Source organism: Triplophysa rosa, linkage group LG10 (assembly GCF_024868665.1).
Source record: "Triplophysa rosa linkage group LG10, Trosa_1v2, whole genome shotgun sequence".
Classification (NCBI taxonomy): Eukaryota; Metazoa; Chordata; class Actinopteri; order Cypriniformes; family Nemacheilidae; genus Triplophysa; species Triplophysa rosa.
The window spans coordinates 12,463,939-12,486,871 of record NC_079899.1 but is presented as its reverse complement, the minus strand read 5'-3'; the positions used below and the strand labels follow the sequence as shown (position 1 = coordinate 12,486,871).

At 36.8% G+C, this 22,933-nt stretch overlaps 2 protein-coding genes across 2 annotated transcripts; both read left to right on the top strand.

The window, feature by feature from the left end:
* Positions 1-627: 627 nt before the first annotated feature.
* dnajc27 (DnaJ (Hsp40) homolog, subfamily C, member 27) lies at positions 628-7,685 on the top strand. Its single transcript, XM_057344828.1, has 7 exons — positions 628-1,036; positions 1,443-1,525; positions 2,962-3,031; positions 3,350-3,514; positions 3,673-3,795; positions 3,938-4,098; positions 5,615-7,685. Exons 1-7 carry the CDS (start codon positions 950-952, stop codon positions 5,745-5,747), a joined length of 822 nt encoding a protein of 273 aa, XP_057200811.1. The 5' UTR covers positions 628-949; the 3' UTR covers positions 5,748-7,685.
* A 2,281-nt stretch (positions 7,686-9,966) lies between these two features.
* Positions 9,967-22,358, top strand: si:ch211-132f19.7 (adenylate cyclase type 8). Its single transcript, XM_057344813.1, is given in 20 exon segments — positions 9,967-10,964; positions 11,006-11,019; positions 11,754-11,850; positions 11,853-11,902; positions 12,241-12,371; positions 12,460-12,571; positions 12,707-12,834; positions 13,043-13,201; positions 13,307-13,538; positions 14,118-14,306; positions 14,412-14,512; positions 14,611-14,809; positions 14,901-14,996; positions 15,080-15,252; positions 15,321-15,402; positions 16,565-16,723; positions 19,741-19,887; positions 20,065-20,157; positions 20,940-21,054; positions 21,426-22,358. Coding segments are annotated over 20 exon segments (3,561 nt in total). The 5' UTR covers positions 9,967-10,087; the 3' UTR covers positions 21,833-22,358.
* The last annotated feature ends 575 nt before the right edge of the window (positions 22,359-22,933 follow it).

Here is a 22,933-nt window from a genome sequence, read left to right as displayed (position 1 = left end):
ACAAGAAACTGACTTGTAAACTTTCATCCACTGTAAGCTTTTTAATCAGAGTTTACAACCCCCTCCCTATTTTTATACTGGCCTGTATTTCGACCTTTCTCTCTTTCCATTTCATTGTCAATCACTTGGTCAAGAAATCAATTTAGGGAAGACAGCAGACAATTCGTCATTCAATTACTTCGCAAATGTATCGAAATATTTTAAACGGCGGTCTATGGCTTGTTTGATTGACGAATCTGTCATATCTTTACTATAATGTGTTCGACTTCATGCGAGGCTGCGCAAACCGATCGGTCTATGACATTATAGTACCGCGAGAGCGTATCGAAACCACTCCTTACGAATCGCTCTCGCGGTACTTAGAATGCCATTCGATCGGCATACGCAGGACTGCATAAAGTCAGCCAAAAGTGTTACTGTCGCCATAGAAACCCTCATCAGTTTGCCATATATGGGGGTTGTTTTGTTAATACAAGTTACACATATTTATTAAAATAGTCAGTACAATATTTAGCATACTATATTTTATACGAATTATTACAGAAACGTACATTTGAAATAATTTATATTTATCACGCAAACGACTTTGTTGAATCAGTGGTTTCCAATCTTAAACCAACAGAGACAGCTGATCAAACAGTCGTTGCTAAGGCAGCTAGCACGTTAGCACATTAAGTTTAGCTGTTATATTCGTTTAACCAGCTAAAATTCCTGTTGTTATTGTCAGCGACTAAAGCATGTGGTATATGTGCTCAGAGTTTATGGAAAAATGTCCATAATTAACTGTAACATGTTATACTTGGTTATGTGTTGTTAGCCATATAACGTTACTGTACCGAGCTGCTGCTCACTTTTGACAGATCGATACTACCGTAGCGCAGGCATTCGTGATATTATAGATCTATATTTCGGTTCTTTCGTTTAATCGAAGTTCGGGAGTAAGTGCAATATGGACACGAATGTTCAGAAAAGGCGAGAAAATAAGAAGTCGTTACGGGTGAAGGTAATCAGTCTGGGGAATGCAGAGGTGGGGAAGGTAAGAGTAGACTGTAGACAAACCTACAGAGACCACTCTTTAACAAAAAAGACATATGTTTGCATCTTTTTATTCATACGCATTGGTGTTATATACCAGTATGTTCTATGTGAAATGTAACAATTTTTTTAACCAGATTTTCTCATATAACTGTCTTTTAGGGTCTTTGACAGCTTTGATCAGGCGTAAATGGTAGAACATGTGTTACACAGATTGTAATTGGTCAGTTTTTATACCATAAATCCCCGCCAATAATATGTTGTTTTGGATGATTCTGCAGGTTTTTTAGGTTATTACACTACTTGCATGTAGAGATACTAACATATTTATGGTTTATGTTTAAGTAACCATGTTAGAAATATTTCCATAAAGCACAACCATTTTATTATTTCTTCATTTTTTACAGAGTTGCATTATTAAGCGGTACTGTGAGAAGCGGTTTGTGCCCAAATATCTGGCCACTATTGGAATAGATTATGGAGTAACTAAGTAAGTGATGTGGGTTTGGCAAAGTGATTGATCCCTGTCCCTGTTTTCTCAGATGGGAAATTCAAGAAGCAATATTGTAGAATTGTATTCAACAGCCTTCATTTGAACTTCGTTTGTTAAAATTTGTGCTTTGGTTAATGAGAATTCTTTAAAAGTTCTTTAAAAGATGTTACAGCATCTTCAAAAACAAATAGGTCTTTTGCCAATAAAGATAATATTAAAAATTACAATTTCTTTTAATCGTTATTTGAGTTAGCTTATATATTTACTAGGGCTGTCAAACGATTAATCGCGATTAATCGCATCCAGAATAAAAGTTTGTGTTTACATAATAGTATATGTCTAAATCTAAATCTATATGTCTGTGTGCTCTGCATATTAATTTTGTATTTATAAACACATACACATAGGTGAATACATATTTAGGAAATATTAACATGCACATTTATTTATATTTACCAATAATTTAACTTGTATATAGGGCTGTCACGATTATTAAATTTGGCTGATGATTAATTGTCTAATAAATCGTTGCGATTATGACGATTAATTGTCTGTTTTAGAGCTTTGACTTTTAATTCTCATACATTTTTTATTCAGCTTTGAAATTACCATATTTTTCTGAATATAAAGACTATGTTCTTTTTCTTGGAAATACATAGGAAAAAATTGGGTCATCATACTTAAGGTTTAGGCTTTTACCTGTCAATAACACAACCGCCAAATACTTGTAAATTGATCTGGAGTGAATTTAAGCCACCATTAAAATGCTATCAGTCATAGAAAAGCTTCTAGTCTGTTTTTTTCTCACTTGCAAGACTACAATAAAAGTTTACTTCTATGTTAATGAGATTTTGGTTGTGGTTTTCACACTGAAATAATATTAAATTGTACTGCAGGTTATTTTTATGGTATATGCTTTAGTTTTTTTTTAAGTGATTGTGTTGTGGTGGTACATTTTACAAGTATTACCATGCTTTAGTTACAATATATACAATAAAATATGCAATATGCAGATGCACTACAGCTCCCCCTAGTGTCTTCTATAGAGATGTGCAATAATTGCGATGATCTGAAACCATCGCGATGAGGTCAAACAATCGAATTATTTAATAATCGTGACAGCCCTACTTGTATATAAATGTTTATTGATTTTTATATGTTTCTTAAATATATGCGTGTATGTGTATGTTTTTATAAATACAAAATTAATATGCACAGTACACAGACACTTATTATGTAAACACAAACTTTTATTCTGGATGCGATTAATCGCGATTAATCGTTTGACAGCCCTAATATTTACTAGTTTACTATCTGTGTGCCTAAATGTATCATTTATAATTTACATGCTATGTGTAGGCTATTTATTATTTATGATGAAATCATGTTATTATTGAGATTCACTGTAATGCAGCTTTTTCTTTCAACTCAAGGGTTCAGGTTCGGGACAGGGAGATAAAAGTAAACATTTTTGATATGGCTGGACATCCATTCTTCTATGAGGTATGCTTTACTTATTTTTATGTGTCGGCACATGACATGCTGGTGTGTTTAAAATGGATACAATGTTTACACAAGCAAACAGCAATGTTGTTTATATGTATTTAGTGATCATACAGTGTCAATGTTAGTACTGTATGGAGACAGCTAACTGACCACAGTGTGGTAGTATTGAGCTGCTGTCAATATTTTATCATGCCTGAAGAACCTTATTGTTGCTGCATGAACATTTGACCTGTTATCATTATAGAACCAAAACCAGACTATTGACTTGTGTGGGACTTGTGATATTAGAGGGGATTGACGCTGTGTGTTTTACAGGTTCGCAATGAGTTTTATAAGGACTCTCAGGGGGTGATTCTGGTCTATGATGTTGGGCTGAGGGAGAGTTTTGACGCTCTGGATAGCTGGCTCACAGAGATGAAGCAGGAGATGGGGTCACAAGCTAACATGGAGAACATCATCTTTGTTGTGTGTGCCAACAAGGTCCACTTAATATTAATTACCTTTTATTACCTATCTATAGTAATGTTGCTGAATTTTCACTGCACATCAAAATTGCATAGCAATATATATTGAACAGTATAGTATGCAAACCTAAAGTATGTACTGTAATTGTAATAAAATATTGTTCTTGCTCATAGGTTGACCTGACGAAAAGGCGGGTTGTAGATGAAAGTGAAGGAAGGCTTTGGGCCGAGAGCAGAGGATTTCATTACTTTGAAACTTCAGCCCAGAGTGGTGAAGGCATCAATGAAATGTTTCAGGTGTGTCTTCACACACGTTGCTTATATCTGCACCTGCTCAATAGAAGTAGAAATGATGGCATTGTAACAACATTTCTGTTTATTATGTTCAATATGACTACAGCATTCTGTTTAAAAGAATGACCGGTGTTTATCCCCAAAGGCCTTTTTCTCCTCTATAACGGACATGTGTGAGAATGGAGGAAAAAGACCCACTCCGGAAGTCAATGTAGGTTTTACAAAAGAGCAGGCCGACACCATTCGACGAATCCGCAATAGCAAAGACAGCTGGGACATGCTGGGCGTCAAACCAGGGGCAACAAGGTCAAACAAACACCCTTTTATATTATTTATTATTTTTGTGACTACTGTGATCACTATACACCTTAGTTTGTGTTTTATATGTAATCTTATGCAAAATGACTTCACTAGTGCTGTTAAACTTTTGTACTTTAAACTCTTTGCCCCGGATGAATGAGTACATAGATGTTAACTGTACCATACGCTGTGTTGCACAATAGTAAGGGCAGTGACAAACACACACGTGTACTTCTCAAAGGATAAAAGCTTTCTCCAATTTAAAGCATGTCATTTAATAATAATGTAGTGTTTTTACTACATTGCTATGCATGTATTTATGAGTGGGTAATGCAACTCTTAACACTTTCTTTTATTTACGTTTGTAGTGTTTTGACCTGTGTTTAAACTAATTGTAAACTGATTTATTATGACATTTTATTTGGTACAAACTAGCAGTGAACCAGTACGTGGTTATGGCCACTTTATATATAGATACACGAAGGAAGAGCGAGAGAGAGAGAGAGAGCGAGAGAGCATATGCACAATGGCTGATGTACCATGCCATAAGTTACGTATAAATATTTATAAATAAATGTGTTGATTTGTGTGTATAGTCCTATTAAATGTAACTGTATCGTACTGGCTTTTTAAATCTTGAAATTCAAAGTGGCTATCTAAAGGTATTTTCACATAATTGCTGTGGAGGTTGTAAGCAACTTTAGAACTTTATGGCATCAAAAGTCTGGCTAATGATACTAATGAGACAAACAGGAAGAGTTTTCACCTCATGCCAAAGATTTAAAAATAACAGATATCACCTTGAATGAACCACTAGTGTAAAACCTGTTGGTGTTGCATTTGGATTAGGAAGTTGATTTGGCTCTGTCCTTAAACCCCACTTAAGCCCTCCAAAGGTATAAGAGCCAATTGATGTCAATACGTTTGTCTTCCATTCTGAAATCCTTTTATCTTTTCCCCATCTCTAAGGAATTCTTTGTTTACAGTATACACAACCCAGTGGCATACATTATACCAGCAACAGAGAGTGTGATGTTTTGTATACATTGCATTTATAACTGCACTGCCAACATGTGGTTTATGCACTGTTGAATTGTATAAAGAAGAAAACAAACATGCAACAAACATCACATTGGTAATAAAGCAAAAGAGCAAATGTTATTTAAAAAAAAATTTAACACTATGGGATGCTGCATTTACACTGCAGGGTTGTATTAGCTAGGTTTAATCGTGTGGGTCAGATCATTAGAGATTCCCTCCAATCCAATTATTATTCCTAAAATCAGTCCTACCAGACTAATCGGGCTCTTTGTGACTTTCCCAGCACCGTGATGAACCAATCGTGAGCTTGTGTCATTCCTCCTGACCATTCAAGGCCCTCACACTGTGTGCACAAGGACAAGCTTGTTAACATTGTCTGATTCTTCATTGTGATCCTTCTTTATGTACTGCAGTCTTTTGCAGTTTGAAGGCCTGTTTGATGTGTCTGTCTAAAAGGTTTGTTTTTGATTTATGCTTGTAGGGAGGAAGTCAACAAGGCATACAGAAAGTTGGCTGTACTGTTGCATCCGGACAAGTGTGTGGCTCCAGGCAGCGAGGATGCGTTTAAAGCCGTGGTCAATGCTCGCACTTCCCTGCTCAAGAATATCAAGTAGGACATATGCCCATACACACGTGCATCTCTTCGCCTCCACTATTTAAATCATTAACATGTCTGGGATATGACATAAAACAGAAGATTTTCTTTCATCTACTGTGTGCCACAAGAATGTTATTGTAATGAATTTTGTTTGTTTGGTTTGTTTGTTTGCTGTGGTGTTTTGTTTTTTTATTTGTGCTGTATTTATTTATTATGATTCATCAAGGTGCATTTAAAAGCTTTTACTAACAAGAAAACTATTAAGAATATCTACAGTTTAAATATATATACTGTAAAAATGAATATATAAGTGCAGATAATATTGTAAGGCCAAATATGATGTTTTTGACCACCTTTATTTTGGGGGTAAACCAGTGATCCGGGACCCCCATAAGGCATTAGGGGCTCCCTATAAGAGGTAAAAAATTGACTTGGGGATCCCTCAAATAATTTTTTTAAATAATAATAATGACAAATCTAAAATTTGATAAGATATGGGAAATGTTGTGAATACATTATTTACTATTTTAAAACAAGCGTCAATATTTTTGGTCCCACTCAAGAAAAAACATCACATAGTGGGGACTCCCCATAAGACATCTGGGGTAAATATCCCTTTCCTGACACTTAACCATGTTACATCCAACCTAACCAACTTGTTCATGTCAAGAGTTACAGTTGCCATAGATGTTTACTAACTGATTACCTATTACAAATCAGAGAATTCAAAAACACCTCACAGGGACAAACATGGGAAATCCCCTTTTTTTTACTATTAGTGCAATACAATATGGTCGTCTATCTTATGACTTTAAAAACCAGATCACTCACTGGAGTGCTGTAGTTCATTCGTCTGTTTAGAGTATATGTTTAATATCCTGTATTATGCAGCTCCATTTGGTAATTGCACCCGTACAAGTTAGTAAACTTGAGTACAATATTTAGGTTTTGTGATAATGGATTTACATAGTACAGGTTGTGGTCACTAGTGCCAAGTCTGCTGTATTACAGTATACTGTATGTGTTTGAGTATATACGGTTTACCGGTCCTTGAAAAACACTTGGTGTTTTGGAAACTATAAAACCATTGATGTTGACATAGTAATTTAGTTTTACTGTAAGTGTGTTAAGCATGAAAGTGAGTCTGTGTCAGTGATGGGATCTGATCCCAGGATACTGTAGGGCAAAGGGTCTTTGTTTACACTTTAAAAAATGTATTGAGAATGAACTGTTACACTAGAAAAGTGTCCGACAAAGGTGTGTAGATGTGCCAACATGCATTAGCTTGACTGCTTTGTTGGTTGTTGTATATTAAAACTTCTATGTAGGTAATCACTGTAATGCAAGTATATCAAATATTGTATTTTTTTATGAAATTGTGTCGTTCATACTTGACGTGAGTGTACATGTTGCAATGTCAGTGCAATGTTAACATTATTTATATTTTCAAAAATGTATGTGAACATACACACGCTTTTTGTTTCTTTTATTTTGAAGCACATTTTTTATGGCTGTTTAAGAACGTTCAAATGAGATCCTGCCTTATTCACTATGTTGGACTGTGTGTCTTGAACCCAAGAGATGTTAGACAATTACCTCACCCATAGTGTACAAAAGCGAGTTGTCTATTCTGATTCCTTCATGTTTCATTATGTCCCCCATAGGGATCAAACACGGATCACTTTTTTCCTCCTTTTGTTTTATGTCATGACATGGATTTGTCTGAGTATAAAGGTGTTTAAAGGCATGAGCAAGATGCATGAACAAACATGTTTGTGATTATGCCGAACTCAAAGATCAGGCCTGTTTACAAGAATGTCAAGGCCACTGCTCGATGGAAAAAGTTAGTGGCTCTGTTTTGTGCACAGAAGCTGTTACTTTCTCCATGCATGTGGCACAATGTAATAAAGAATAAACTCAAAATGTTTCTTTGTGTTTTATGCCTTCTAATAATAGAGATTCCATTTAATTTTTTATAGCACTTTTTGAAGCATGATTACAAGAAAAATATTTCAGTGCAATGTTCCTTAAGTTCTCCTTATGTCAGATTACGGAAAAAGACCAGATAACATGTAATTTTAACAAAACTGTTATTTTAAAGTATTTTACTGGTGCCCTATCTGCCGGAAAATTACCTTTTTTACAGGATTTTTTTTGTACTCTGCATTTTTTAAATATGGAAAGAAAAGTCAAATTACTGCAAATGTACCAGATAACATGTCATTTTAAAATACAAAACTGTTATTTTACAGTATTTTACTGGTGCCCTATCTGCCGGAAAATTGCCTTTTTTATAGGACTTTTTTGTACTGTCTATTTTAAAACTATGGTTAAAAAAAAGTCAAATTACTGAAAAAGGCTGCAAATTTACCAGATAACATGTACATTTAGGTGACAAAACTGTTATTTTACTGGCACCCCATCTGCCTGAAAATTACCTTTTTTACAGGATTTGTTTTGTACTGTTTATTTTTGAAATACGGTAAAAAACTGTAAAATTACTGAAAACTCAAAATTTTCCAGATAACGTAATTTTAGATGACAACTGTTATTTTATGGTATTTTACTGGCGTCCCTGGATTGTTACTGTTTTTACAAGATTTTTTTACAGTAAGAAAGCAAGAAAAAAGTGAAATGTCTTTTTAAAATTAAAACTCTTTTTAAAGCAATAGATTCAGTTTATTGTTTTATATAACAGTATATGAAAATGAAACCTTCAGGTAACAACTTCACCTTACAGTATGTAACCTAGAGTTTGAGGGGCCTGATTGCTTCCATGTGCAGAGAGAAACAGATGGCTCAGTCACTTTCTGACCTGGCACATATTGCTGGTAACCAGATCAGTGAGAAGCACTTTATCCCGCTTACTTCCCACATTCCCTGAATCAGCCTCCTAGCCTGCTAACTAAAACACTGCACTGTGGCTCCTCGAGAGCAGATGTCAACCAATCACAACGAGGCAGCAAGAAACTTCACCCATCTCTCCCCAAAGCAATTTATTCTAACAACAGATGCGTGCTATAGATATTTCCTGGATATCAAACAACATTTTTAAAACACTATTTTATACACAATAAGCCATTAATAGTAATTGCAATAAATGCACCACCAGAATACAAATTTCCAAATTATTACCTCCAAATATAAACTCACCTGTTGTTAACATTATCCTGTTAGCTGCGGCCGTGAGCCTTAATGCATCACGTGCACTGATGCTGAGTAGATAATCCCTTATATTTCACCCTATTACAAACTGTGTGTGTGTTTGTGTGCATGTGCATTAGATCTCTTACTCTTCTCATTGCTTCAGAATCATTCAATTCTACCTTTACATTTTCCTCATCTGAGATCGTAGTTTCGACTAGTAGATAAGCTTCAGCAGATGGGGTCTTGCTATCTTTCGGAAGGGTCAAGGCAGATTTTCAGACCATCTGGCCAGCAATCGTTTCATTACCTGCAGAAAGCACAGCTCAGCGTTTGGACAGTCAATGGCAGTGGAGACGTCTGTCCAACTCAGACTTGACTTAAGTGTTTTAGGTGAGGTAACTTGGCTAGATGAATAATTTACATAGGCATGGCAAGGAAGAAGGAAAACCTGTCAAGAAGAATCATTCAGCGACGAATTGCCAAGGATTACACCTCTGAGAGACAATGTTCCATGTTAAATATTTGTCGGGACTGCTGTTCATGGATGAAGATAAAGTCTGTGCATCATTATGAGACTGCAACGCCACATTAATGGCAAGTTTTTTTTTTGTTTCTTTTTATTGCATTCCATCATGAAATAATAGTGTGCTTAAATCCATTGCTATAGGGATAGTTTACCCCAAAATAAAAAATCTGTCATCATTTATTCTCCCACATGTCGTTTAAAATCTGTATATGAGTCTTTCTTCTGTGGAACACAAAAGAAGATGTTTTGAGAAATGTCTCTGTGGTTTTGTGTTCATATAATGGAATCAATGGAGGCCAGTGTTGTTCGGTTACCAACATTCCTCAAAATATCTTCTTTTGTGTTCTGCAGGGGAAAGAAAGCCTGTTTGTTTGTAATGACATGAGGTTAAACAAATGATGAAGGAATTGTACTTTCTTTTTTCTAATATATAATTTATCAATAATTTTGGAGTCTTTCAGTTCGCAGTTTAGCTATTTTAAAACTCTTGTCGTCAACTTGTTTACATTGTTGTGTTACATAACTTGTATTTGGCTGTTATGCATGTTACAATAAATTTATTATGGATGCTATTTAATCCTTGCTACTGACTAGTAAATCTGTTTCCTTTCTTTATTGGGTTTCATTGCAGGTTTGTGCGGCTGACAGAGGTCTTGCGCAGAGATTTCGGATCTAAAGCCTGCATGCATTTAGATCAGATCATGGCTGTCAGTAATACAGATGTGATTTCCCAGCCTCCTGAGTGCCCGATCGGCCCTCTATCCCCCATTTTGAAGCGCAAACTGATGTGGCAGAATGCAGTGCATCACATTATCGACCAGAGAGGAATGCAATGTGAGAGGCGAGTAGCCAATTCTCGCAAAATCATCGTTACCGATGCCTACATCGAAGACATCAACAGACAGATCCGTAACAAAGCTGCGAGGGGCAATGCCGGCCTGCACAAACGCCGCTCCTCTGCAGCCCACATCCATCCCTTGCGAGACCGCAACTCCACGTGCACCCAAAAATCCACAGATTCTCTGAGTGACGCCGACTTCTTTGTAAGCTGGGGCTCCACGGTTCGTGGGGTCTTCCTGCCCGCTCTCCACCACAAGTTCAAGTCTCAGGATCTAGAGCGCCTGTATCAGCAGCACTCCTCCGGTCAGCGCAGAAATTCCCTCATAGTCACAAATGTTATTGATATCCTTACCAAACTCCATATTCTCTTCATCTACCTGGCTGTAGCTCCTGAGATGGTGGATTCTCAGCGAGGGTGGTTGGCGGGGCTCTTCATGGCACTTGGAGCAGTTATATGCGCCGTAGTCCTCATCTGTAAAGATCTGATGTCTCTGGTTTACCTGCGCTACTTTGGCTTAGTGAGCTGGCTGTCTCAGACTGTGCAGGCGCTGGGTGGTTTGGTGTATGGGTTGGAGACGGACCAGTCTTGGTATGTGCTCTTCACCCTGTTTGCCACCTACACGTTATTGCCGCTACCTCTACTGTGGTCCATCTGCACAGGATTCATCACTGCTGCCTTGCACCTGTTGGTGGACGCTTTTAGAAATTACAATGACCTAAAAGAAAGGTCATTGTAATTTGCTTTTAGAAATTACAATGACCCATTGTGAGAAAGGTAAAGAAACACAACTTTTGTGCCATCAGCGACTCCACAAATGTTCCTGTAAAGAAACACAACAGTACAATAGTGTAAAAGGAATAGTTCACCCAAAAATACATTTTAATGCAAAATGTATTGCCGATTTCATGCAAATGTCAACCTTAAGATGAAGTTTTTACCAAAGGTTTTCACCATACTGTTAGGTCAGGTGCCAATATTTGGTCGTTTGAATGCCCATGTGAAGTCTCTCTTAAAGCTTTTAAAGCATTTTTCCAATAGTCAGGTAAGTGAATCGTCACATTCATAACGGTCCATATTCTTCATAAATGGACACATGAAAATTAAAATATAGTAGCTATTTTATATGCAATAAAGAGTCAACTCTTCTCCATTTGTTGGGTACTGTTGCTTCTTGTTTGGACATTTTAATTCACAGAAATCCTACAAAGTATGTTGTCTGTCAAAAAAACGTGCATCCATTTTTGTCACATCCATAACGCATACATTTTTCTCCCTTTGAAATAGAAAACTGAAATTTGAATTATTCCTTTTAAATGTCATTGTTCTAAGCAAAAATCACTGATATTTATCATGGGTTTGGTTCTCAGTGAACCTAAAAAATGATCAAATGTGCTTTGAACGAACTGTGAATCACTTAATAGCATCTGTCAAATGCATAAGTGTACTCTAAATCTACGTTCTCTGTTATGTCAGCAACTGTTTTCAATTTTACCCCTTGTTTCTTTCAGTTACTGGCAAAAGGTCTTTTGTACATGGTAATGAACACTGCAGGGCTGTTCATTCATTACCTCTCGGATCGTGCCCAAAGACAGGCCTTCCTTGAGACACGCGATGCATCGAGGGACGTGTCAGGATGGAGCGAGAGAACCAAAGACAGGTTCAGAGGCAGTAGGCTTTTTATCATGTTTTACATCACAGTTTAATGCAAATCCCGACTGCAGAATTTTTATTCACTGAATATATTTGAAGAGTTTGGTTCCAAAATGAGATAACTCCGTTTTAAAAGAAAATCATGTTATCATGATTTTCATTAGCTGTATTTTTTTAGTTATTATGGCTTAAATCAAAACAAACCAACTGCAGTTTGATTGATATTAATTGGAATGCACAATAAAAAAATCATGATTTTTGAAAAGTTTTAAAAACAGAGTTATCTCATTTTGGAACCAAACTCTTCATTTATAACTTCTAAAGAATTGGATCATTTTGCCGTAGGAACGATTGGTGATGTCCATACTTCCCCGATTTATTGCCATGGAGATGATTTCTGACATGACTTCCATAGATGATGGATTGCTCTCTCAACAGTTTCACAAGACCTACATCCACCAATACAAAGATGTCAGGTACACAATGGAATTTAGGTCACACAGATGATGTATGAAATATGAAATACACATCTGTTGTTGTTTTAGTTGTGTTTTTCTATCGCAGTATCCTGTTTGCTGATATAAAAGGCTTCACTTCTCTCTCGATGACCATGCCGGCTCAGGAACTGGTGCGCACACTCAATGAGCTGTTCGGTCGCTTTGATCGCCTTGCAGAGGTGAGAGAGATTCACCTTTTGAGACTTACAGACTGGAGGCTTTGGTTAGAGCTGTCAATCCCTTAAAACATGTAATTGAATTAATTACATGACATGCTTTCAATTTGCTGTCACACATCCCTTATCAAATTTTAGGAGAATCACTGCATGAGGATAAAGATTCTGGGAGATTGTTATTACTGTGTGTCTGGAGTGCCAGAGCCTCAAACGGCACATGCCCGCTGCTGCGTGGAGATGGGTCTGGCCATGATCAACACTATACGGTGTGTGTCAACATAATAATTATTATTGCTCTAATTCTGTTGATATAGAATAAATATATATTTAAAAAGAAGACAATACAGACCATTTTCCTAGACATAAACAACACTGTTCTGTTGGATTCACAAACTGAAACAGGAAGTGCTTCTGGACCAGTGTTTATAGGTAATACTAAATCAAATAAATGTTTACACTTTCTCACTATTCCAGATATGTACGCAAAGACTTAAAGACAGATGTTGATATGCGTATCGGGATCCACTCTGGCTCGGTTCTGTGTGGGGTTTTGGGTCTTCAGAAATGGCAGTTTGATGTGTGGTCTTGGGATGTAGATGTTGCCAACATGCTAGAGGCTGGAGGCATTTCAGGGCAAGTACACGAGATCATTAGCAATCGCCACATTACGTAACTCTTATACACATTTACATAAAAGCAATTTATAATGGAATAATAACTCGAGCTGTGTAATATTAGGAGGATACACATATCACGAGCAACCCTGGACTGTCTAGAGGGCGTATATGAGACTGAAGAGGGCCAAGGCCATGAGCGAAACGAGTTTTTACGCAAACATAAGATCGATACGTTTCTGATCTGCCATACGCCGCAAGAAAACAAGGAGGCACCCAAAGTTAGGAGGACCAGCAAGGACGAGACATCGTGGAGTGCTGAACTTCCCTTTGACAATATCATTGGCATGAACTGCGTGAGTGCTATGAACTTTCATAAAATGCTTGAAATACACATTGAATTCACTGAATAACATAGTCTGGAACTTTTTGAAAGACTTGAGAACTTTACATTCTCAAGAAATGTAACCGTTTTTTTGTTAGTCATAGGCTAAAATTCTAATGTTTATTTTAAATACTAAAACTAAAATTTACATTTAAAATGTAAGTGCATTACATTGGAAGTCTATTGAGCAAGCAAACATGTTAGTTATTATTATATACAAAATTTCTCCACTGATACCGATAGCCGATTATTCAGTGAATAGTCTGAAGATAAAAGTAATATTTCCTAACTTTCTGAATGTTATTAATTCATGTGACTATTTATATTGAACATCAAACTGATGATGTTTCTTAATATTTTCTATACACAGAGCACAAATTCATTGCATTTTCCTGCCCTCTTTTGATGGAAAGGATATATCGGCTGTTTTGAACTATCGACCGATATCAGTCTGGAAACTAGCTTTTATCAACCGATACGTTTAATGGCCGATATATTTGTGCATCATCTTTATCATCAAATAATTATATCATATGATGTCATCTTTCAGATCTTAGCTACTTTCACCAATGGCTCCCTGGTGCAGCTGTCCAATCATATTACAGCTCACTGTGCCAACTCACGAGAGATCAACAAAAGAATCAAGCAGGCCATCGAGGTGCGCAGCAGTGAGCAAATGCGCAAAGAACACATCACACCGTTCACGCTGGTCTTCAAAGACGCACACATCGAGGGCAAGGTGGGAATTTTGCGTTGGGTACTACTTGCTTAGAAGCGCATAAGCACCCGTGATTTGGGTGTGACTGATAGTCTACTGCTTATAAAACGTACAACTGTTTTTCAGTTTTCTCAGATGCGAGATGAGATGTTCAGGTCTAATTTAGCCTGCTCCTTCCTCATGCTCCTCTTCATCATGGCTGTTCAGGCCCTGATTCCCTCACCACAGTGAGGCATTCTCATGGTCTTGTGTATACTTTAGTTATATATTTTAATTGGGACCGGATTATATTTAAATAAGAACTCTTTGTGTGTGTCACCCACAGAATCTGTCCAATGGTCCAGTTTTTAGTATTCTTGTTTGCCTACCTGCTGTTGCTTCTGGTCACACTGGCTGAGGAGTTTAAGTGCTCTCCTCTGTACCTGCAACTTCTGTGCTGCTGGATTCACGAGACCAAGAGCATCCGTAACCTGCTGACCCTCACTGCTATTGCTATTAACTTCGGTGTGGCCTCCTCTGATATTGTAAGTGCCATTTTAAACAGATTTACTTAAACAGACTTTTCAGTCAAGTTAAAATGGATCTATGGGTCATGTTGGTTATTTCATTGGACAGTTGTGGTGTAACACACTTGAGGTGGGTGAGGAGGACCACAAAAGCTCTGAGGACCAAAGCACTCAATGGCCAGTGAACATCTGCACCCATCCTGAGGTACAGCAGATACTAAATGAAACATTGTAACTAATGTGTCAAAAAAAGCACCCACTGACTTTTGTCAGTCATTTTGTCTGCAGTTCTTTGTCTTGGGTGGTGTGGTTGCCATGGTGACGTGTGCAGTGTTTCTAAGGCTCAGCTGCCTGTTGAAGCTGGCTGTACTGATGTTAGTCATTGCTGTTTACACATACCTCATTGAAGTAGCCTTCAATGTGCTCTTTATCCGCCAAAACCAAAATGGCCAAATTCAAAGGTATTTTTACATTGCACTTGTTGTTTTGCATGGCCCTGTTCTGATGTTCATATTTGTGTTTTGCACAGATCTCAGTACCTCAGAAAAAAAAGCATCTCTGTGCTGCTAATGGCTATGTTTGTCGTGGTTGTTCTTTATAACAGTAGACAGGTATTGTATAAAAATATTATGTAATTATTTAGTGTAAATCATATATATTACATAAATTCAACTTTTATAATCATTTTACTGCTATACACTACCAGTCAAAAGTTTTGAAACACTTGACTGAAATGTTTTTAATGATCGTAAAAATCTTTTAAGGTTTGAAATGACTTTTGTTGGCAAAAAATATAATTGTGCATATTTGTGCATATAATTGTACATATCAAGTTCTTTCTTTAGAAAACCAAAATATATTTATATTTTTTTAAATGGATGACTTAGACCAAATAATGAAGAAAAGCAGCAAATAAGAGTACTGAATATATCGGGAACTCCTTCAATACTCTTTAAAAAGCTTCCCAGAGTGAGAGCTCAAGAAGCTGAATGATAAAATGACAAGACAACAAAATTTAGTCAAAGGGTGGCAATTTTGAAGATGCTAAAATACAACAGTTTTGATTTGTTTTAGATGCTTATATCCACAACATAAACCCCACAGTTACAATTGGGCTAGTCTATAGTTGGATAGATGGATTTCCTAATATTCTAAAAGTAAATAAAGAAAGAAAGAAAGAAAGTGTAAGTGTTTCCAAACTTTTGACTGGTAGTGTATATTATGTTATCATTTATAACAATTAATAAGTTAGTAAACATTTAAATTATGAATGGCAGTATTATACATGTAACATAATTTATAGTCATTTATGCTACTATTGTACTACTGCTGATTTTGTTATTTAGATATATTTTAACAAATGTATATATTGGTTTCATTGGTGTTTAAAACATATACTGAACACTTTATTGAAAATCAATCATAATTGCTGTCCCTAATGCATTCACAAAACATAGTAAACATTGATGAAAATTCTTTGACATTATCAAGAATTTGATCAATTTTGTTTTCAAATGCACAAATGTTTAACTCTTTTCACTAAACTACAATATTTAATAACAATACTTAATAACATCTAGTTTTTACATACAACTTTCAGTGTTCAAAGTGTATTAGTATATTTAGAAACTGACACTAATCAATATGACTAAATGCTGTAAAACTACAGATCTTAACTACCATACTTAAAATGCAAACACAGTGCACTCAAAATTGGATGTATTCAAAGGTCATTTTAATGTTTCATATAATATTTTTTTTCTCTGCTCACAGTTAGAAACTACAGCCAGGCTTGACTTCCTGTGGCGTCTGCAGGCCAGACAGGAAGTGGAGGACATGAAGGAACTGAGGGAACATAATGAGTGTCTGATCTACAACATCCTCCCTGCCCATGTTGCTCGCCACTTTCTTGAGAGAGACAGGAACAATGATGTAGTTGAGAGCTTTACCTATAGATGACTGGGAGAAATGGGAACATGTGTTAATTTTAAGTTTTTTAAGTCAGACTATGGTAGTTTCAACTTTGAAGCTTAATAATGTAACACTTGAAAGAGAGAAAGTGAGTAAATGTATAATTTATATAGTATGTATCGTATATTTTTAGGTCGTTTCTAGGTTTTGAACATTGATGGTCTCAGACCTTCAAACCTCACCGTTTAGCATATAAAATAAACTTATCCAGCTATTTGTTTTCAAACTTAAAGGGAAACTCCGCCGAAAAATGAAAATTGATAAATGAAAATTGATATAGTTTTGAAGAGATCCGGGAGCTTTCTGACCATACAGCAACGTAACAAACATTCAAAATGCAGAATGGGCGGGAGTCAGAAAGCTCCTGGACCTCTTCAAAACTGACCTAATTTGTGTTCCGAAGATGAACGGATGTCCTGGGTTTGTTGAATGACTTGAGGGCGAACTGTAAACCCAAATGCTCAAAATAATCAAACAGATTAATTAATGTAAACTTAATTTTTTTTTTAAAGTTCTACTTACTTAAATATTTTTAAAGTATAATGATTATTTTTGATTAACTTGAAGTTTTGACAAAAAAAATACTCCTTGTTCAATTGACTTAATTTGAAGACATTAATTCAACGCAATTGGTCGAGAAGGATTTCCAGTTCCCAGCATGCTTTACGTCAGACTGCATTAGGAGAGTAAATTGTGACATGTCACAAGTGAGCAATGACTGTGTTAATGCCAGTTCTGAGATCAGTCTCTTCTTGCTTATTTTGGGTTGCATAAGTCAAGGTGTTTGCTTTATGCATGTTAAGACTAAGAAATACGTACAACCCGATTCCAAAAAAGTTGGGACACTGTACAAATTGTGAATAAAAACAGAATGCAATGATGTGGAAGTTTCAAATTTCAATATTTTATTCAGAATACAACATAGATGACATATCAAATGTTTAAACTGAGAAAATGTATCACTTTAAGGGAAAAATAAGTTGATTTTAAATTTCATGGCATCAACACATCTCAAAAAAGTTGGGACAAGGCCATGTTTACCACTGTGTGGCATCCCCTCTTCTTTTTATAACAGTCTGCAAACGTCTGGGGACTGAGGAGACAAGTTGCTCAAGTTTAGGAATAGGAATGTTGTCCCATTCTTGTCTAATACAGGCTTCTAGTTGCTCGACTGTCTTAGGTCTTCTTTGTCGCATCTTCCTCTTTATGATGCGCCAAATGTTTTCTATGGTTGAAAGATCTGTACTGCAGGCTGGCCATTTCAGTACCCGGATCCTTCTTCTACGCAGCCGTGATGTTGTAATTGATGCAGTATGTGGTCTGGCATTGTCATGCTGGAAAATGCAAGGTCTTCCCTGAAAGAGACGACGTCTGGATGGGAGCATATGTTGTTCTAGAACTTGGATATACCTTTCAGCATTGATGGTGCCTTTCCAGATGTGTAAGCTGCCCATGCCACACGCACTCATGCAACCCCATACCATCAGAGATGCAGGCTTCTGAACTGAGCGCTGATAACAACTTGGGTTGTCCTTGTCCTCTTTAGTCCGGATGACATGGTATCCCAGTTTTCCAAAAAGAACTTCAAATTTTGATTCGTCTGACCACAGAACAGTTTTCCACTTTGCCACAGTCCATTTTAAATGAGCCTTGGCCCAGAGAAAACGCCTGCGCTTCTGGATCATGTTTAGATATGGCTTCTTTTTTGACCTATAGAGTTTTAGCCGGCAACGGCGAATGGCACGGTGGATTGTGTTCACCGACAATGTTTTCTGGAAGTATTCCTGAGCCCATGTTGTGATTTCCATTACAGTAGCATTCCTGTATGTGATGCAGTGCCGTCTAAGGGCCCGAAGATCACGGTATCCAGTATGGTTTTCCGGCCTTGACCCTTACGCACAGAGATTGTTCCAGATTCTCTGAATCTTTGGATGATATTATGCACTGTAGATGATGATAACTTGAAACTCTTTGCAATTTTTCTCTGAGAAACTCCTTTCTGATATTGCTCCACTATTTTTCGCCACAGCATTGGGGGAATTGGTGATCCTCTGCCCATCTTGACTTCTGAGAGACACTGCCACCACTGGTTTGTATACATTAAAGAGTTTAGTTTAGCTTAGTTAATGTAAAAATATTACCTACTAATATACACTTACTAAGACTTATTAAAGGAGTCATAAGACACGGCTAAAACGAATTTTATTGTTTGTTTTAGATGTAATTCAATGTGTATACACGATTTAAGGTTTAAAAGCGATGTATTTTCCACATACCGTGAATGTTTGTATCTCCTCTTTGCCCCGCCTCTCTGAAACGCGCAGATTTTTAACAAAGCTCATCGCTCTGAAAAGCGAGTTGTGCTATGATTGGCCAGTTAACCAGTGCGTAGTGATTGGTCGAATACTGCAAGCGTGTGACGGAAATGCAACGCCTCTTACCATATTTGGAACATCAGGTTCCAAAGCAATTGTGCTGACAGGTACGCCCACCTTACTTACGTATACATTTGGGCGGTCTTAGTCAAATCATACTACGAACTGACGTAGATTTGTGGGGGTGTGGTTACACGAGGCGTTTCAGGTCTGGGTGAGCATTCGCTTTTAGATAGAATGCCTCTTTTGTTCCGACACTTTAATTTTTGCAATTTTACGTGTCTAATACATGCATGGGCAACATATAACACACCAAAGACACATAAAAACATGTGTTCGTGCCATATGACCCCTTTAAGAACTTTAATTTAACAGTAATCAAAATTTGAAAGTTCTGATTACTTAAACTGAGTTGCCTTAATTTTTTTGAGTATTGCCAACTTGTTCGTGTTTACAGTGTGGCAGAATTTTCATTTTCGGCGAAGTTTCACTTTAAGTCTAATTTAAAGCATCGTCTGTCATGTATTAATACAAATGTTGTTAATAAACAATTTTATCAATTAATATTAAAATACTGTATTTTCTTTGTATATATTCTTTAAGGATCTATTCTCTGAATCGTTTGAGAGAGTCGGGGTGATGTTTGCTTCCATTCCAGACTTCACCGATTATTATGAGAAGAAAGAGATGATTCATCAAGACGTTGAGTGTCTACGACTTCTTAATGAGATTGTCGGTGACTTTGATGAGGTACATAGATTTAAGAAGCATCTCAATACAGATTTTGTCAAACGCCCCTGGACTACAGTATGGGCTAGCAGTTTACACTACTATTCCTAATGGAATGTGTTTCAAATGCACAAATGTCTAATTCTTTTACATTGTATTTGAATAAGTACATTATAATTCATTTTCATCCCCAACAAGTTGCTAGCAGAGCCTTATTTCCAGGAGATAGAAAAGATCAAAACCATTGGCAGCTGCTATATGGCTGCATCTGGCTTGTCTCCTGAAAAGCAGGTATGTCCTTATGTCAGTTATGTTTAATTAAAATATAACTGTATTTATTATAATTAAATAGATCAAATATGAAAAAATAGAAAAATCATGTTTTAATTATAAAATATCATTTTATTATAAATACATATTTTAAAATATTTATTAGATGCATAATATACTGTATTTGTGACCATACTGGTATCAGCCAATATATAAAAATGAATATATATTTATGAACACATATGTGATATACCTTTTAAACTACACTGCCCATCCAAAAAAAGTCACGCATTCACTGTGGCATCGATTCGATAAGCTTCTGCAATGTCCTGAATGTCAATTTTTTCCCGTCCAGAGTTGCATTCATTTTTCGCCAAGATCTTGTATTGATGATGGTAAAGTCCGACCGCTGTGCAAAGTCTTCTCCAGCACATCCCAAAGATTCTCAATGGGGTTAAGGCCGGACTCTGTGGTGGCCAATCCATGTGTGAAAATGATGTCATGCTCCCTGAACCACTCTTTCACAATTTGAGCCTGATGAATCCTGGCATTGTCATCTTGGAATATGGCCGTGCCATCAGGGAAGAAAGAACCCATTGATGGAATAACCTGGTCATTCAATATATTCAGGTAGTCAGCTGACCTCATTCTTTGGGCACATAACGTTGCTGAACCTAGACCTCCAATCCTATGGGAGGCTCTTACCTATTTGCTTAGTTAAATCCAGGTGGTGACCTTTTTTTTGGATGGGGAGTGTATAAATTTATGTTTGTATAAACGCACATTTGTATTGTTTGTTATAGGAATGTGAAGATGAGTGGGCCCACCTCAGCACACTGGTTCTGTTCGCTTTGGCCATGCAAGAAACACTGAAAGAAATAAACAAACGTACCTCAAACAATTTCCAGTTGTGCGTTGGTAAGATTGTGCTAGAATTTTATCACCTCCACTGTTAACAAGTAAAAAATCAAAATAATTGTGTCATATGCGTGTTTGGTCACTGCGTGCTATGTAAAGAATTAACACATCTGCTCACTGCTGGTTCGGACACACTTATAAGCTTATTAATAAGCTTAAGCAATGCCATTGATATGATTGACTGTATATGTGATTTGAGAAGACTCTTACTGTACTGTACATATTTATGAAGCAGTCAAGTCCCAGACAGACAACATAGTCATACTTATTTAAAATCAGTGTGGTTACATTTATTTCATTGTTGGCACATCTTTTATTTTTCATGATTTATGATAATACTTTACCATTACAAAATCTTCTTCATCCTATAGGTATTTCTCACGGGCCTGTAGTCGCTGGAGTCATTGGAGCCACCAAGCCTCAGTATGATATCTGGGGAATGACTGTGAATCTCGCTAGCCGAATGGACAGCACAGGGCTCAAGGGCCGTATTCAAGTCCCAGAAGCCACGAGCCGTATCCTCGCTGACCGCGGCTTTGTGTTACAGCTTAGAGGAGATATCTTCGTCAAAGGGGTCAGTGAACGGCGGGGAGGTGTCCGCACGTACTTCGTCAGCTGCAGAGAACAGAGTTCCAACTATGCTGAGAGAAGCACCAGCAGAGGGATCTCTCACGGAAGGAACACTCTCGCCGCTATGGTATTTAACATGGTGCTGGCTCGCAAGAAAGAGGAGTTACGAGAGGCCAACGGAGGCTTTCATCTAATGGAGATGTCATGAATTTGGATAGACTGACCCAGAACTGGACAACATTCATTATTTAATAGCTCTTTTAGAGACTCCTGTGTCTCCGTCATTTTTCATTGCCTATAAGATATTCAGTATGTTTTTCTTTATGAATTTTCATTGTTTCACAAAGGTTTCTTAAAACAGTCATCTTCAAGCGTTTATGAAATGCCTGTCCTGAGCTGGGTCTCATTCGCTCTTTAGTTCCCATGTGGTGAATCAGTATAGGCTATAGTGAACGCATATTTGGGTAACACATGGGCTGTGGTTTGTTAAGCATCAAGACACTATAAGTTATTATACGATTATGAGGTCACTGTGTGTGAGATACTATAAGGGATATATTGTGGGAACTGTTGGTTTAAATTAACCTGGAAAATGTCCATTTGACCCAGCGATGGTTTGCAACAACTAAACTTTTTTACAACTGTAGAATGAATAATGAACTTGATTGGATATTTAATTTCTTCTGGAAAGATTTTGATATTTATGCCAAGATTAAAGAATTTTAAAGGGCCAAAATAAACAGCTTTAATTGAATCATCAAAACTTTTCTCATTTGTCTCCACTCATTACCATTTCACTATTATTATTATATAAAAACATGACAAAAAAAATCACAGGATTATTGTTCTAATATAAGGGATGGTCTTTGAGAAATGTAATGTAAGTAGTATTGAAAGGGCAGTTCAAGTGTCAAGTTGTTCCAAATCTGTATACATTTCTTTGTTCTGATGAACACAGAGAAAGATATTTGTAAGAATGTTTGTATCCGAACAGTTCTTGGCCACCATTGACAACCAGGAAAACTTACAATGGTGCCAACTTACAAAAGTGCCATAGAAACTGTTTGATTTATACATTCAAAATATCTTCTTTTGTGTTCAACAGAACAAAGAAATTTACAAAGAAAATGTTCTTACTATAGTAGTCAATGGTGGCCAAGAACTGTTTGGTTACAAGCATTCTTACAAATATCTGTGTGCAGAACAAATAAATGTAAACAGATTTGGAACAACTTTAGGGTGAGTAAATGAAGACAGTTTCATCTTTGTCCCAGTAACTGCGTTAGGATAAAATAATAAAATGCTATCA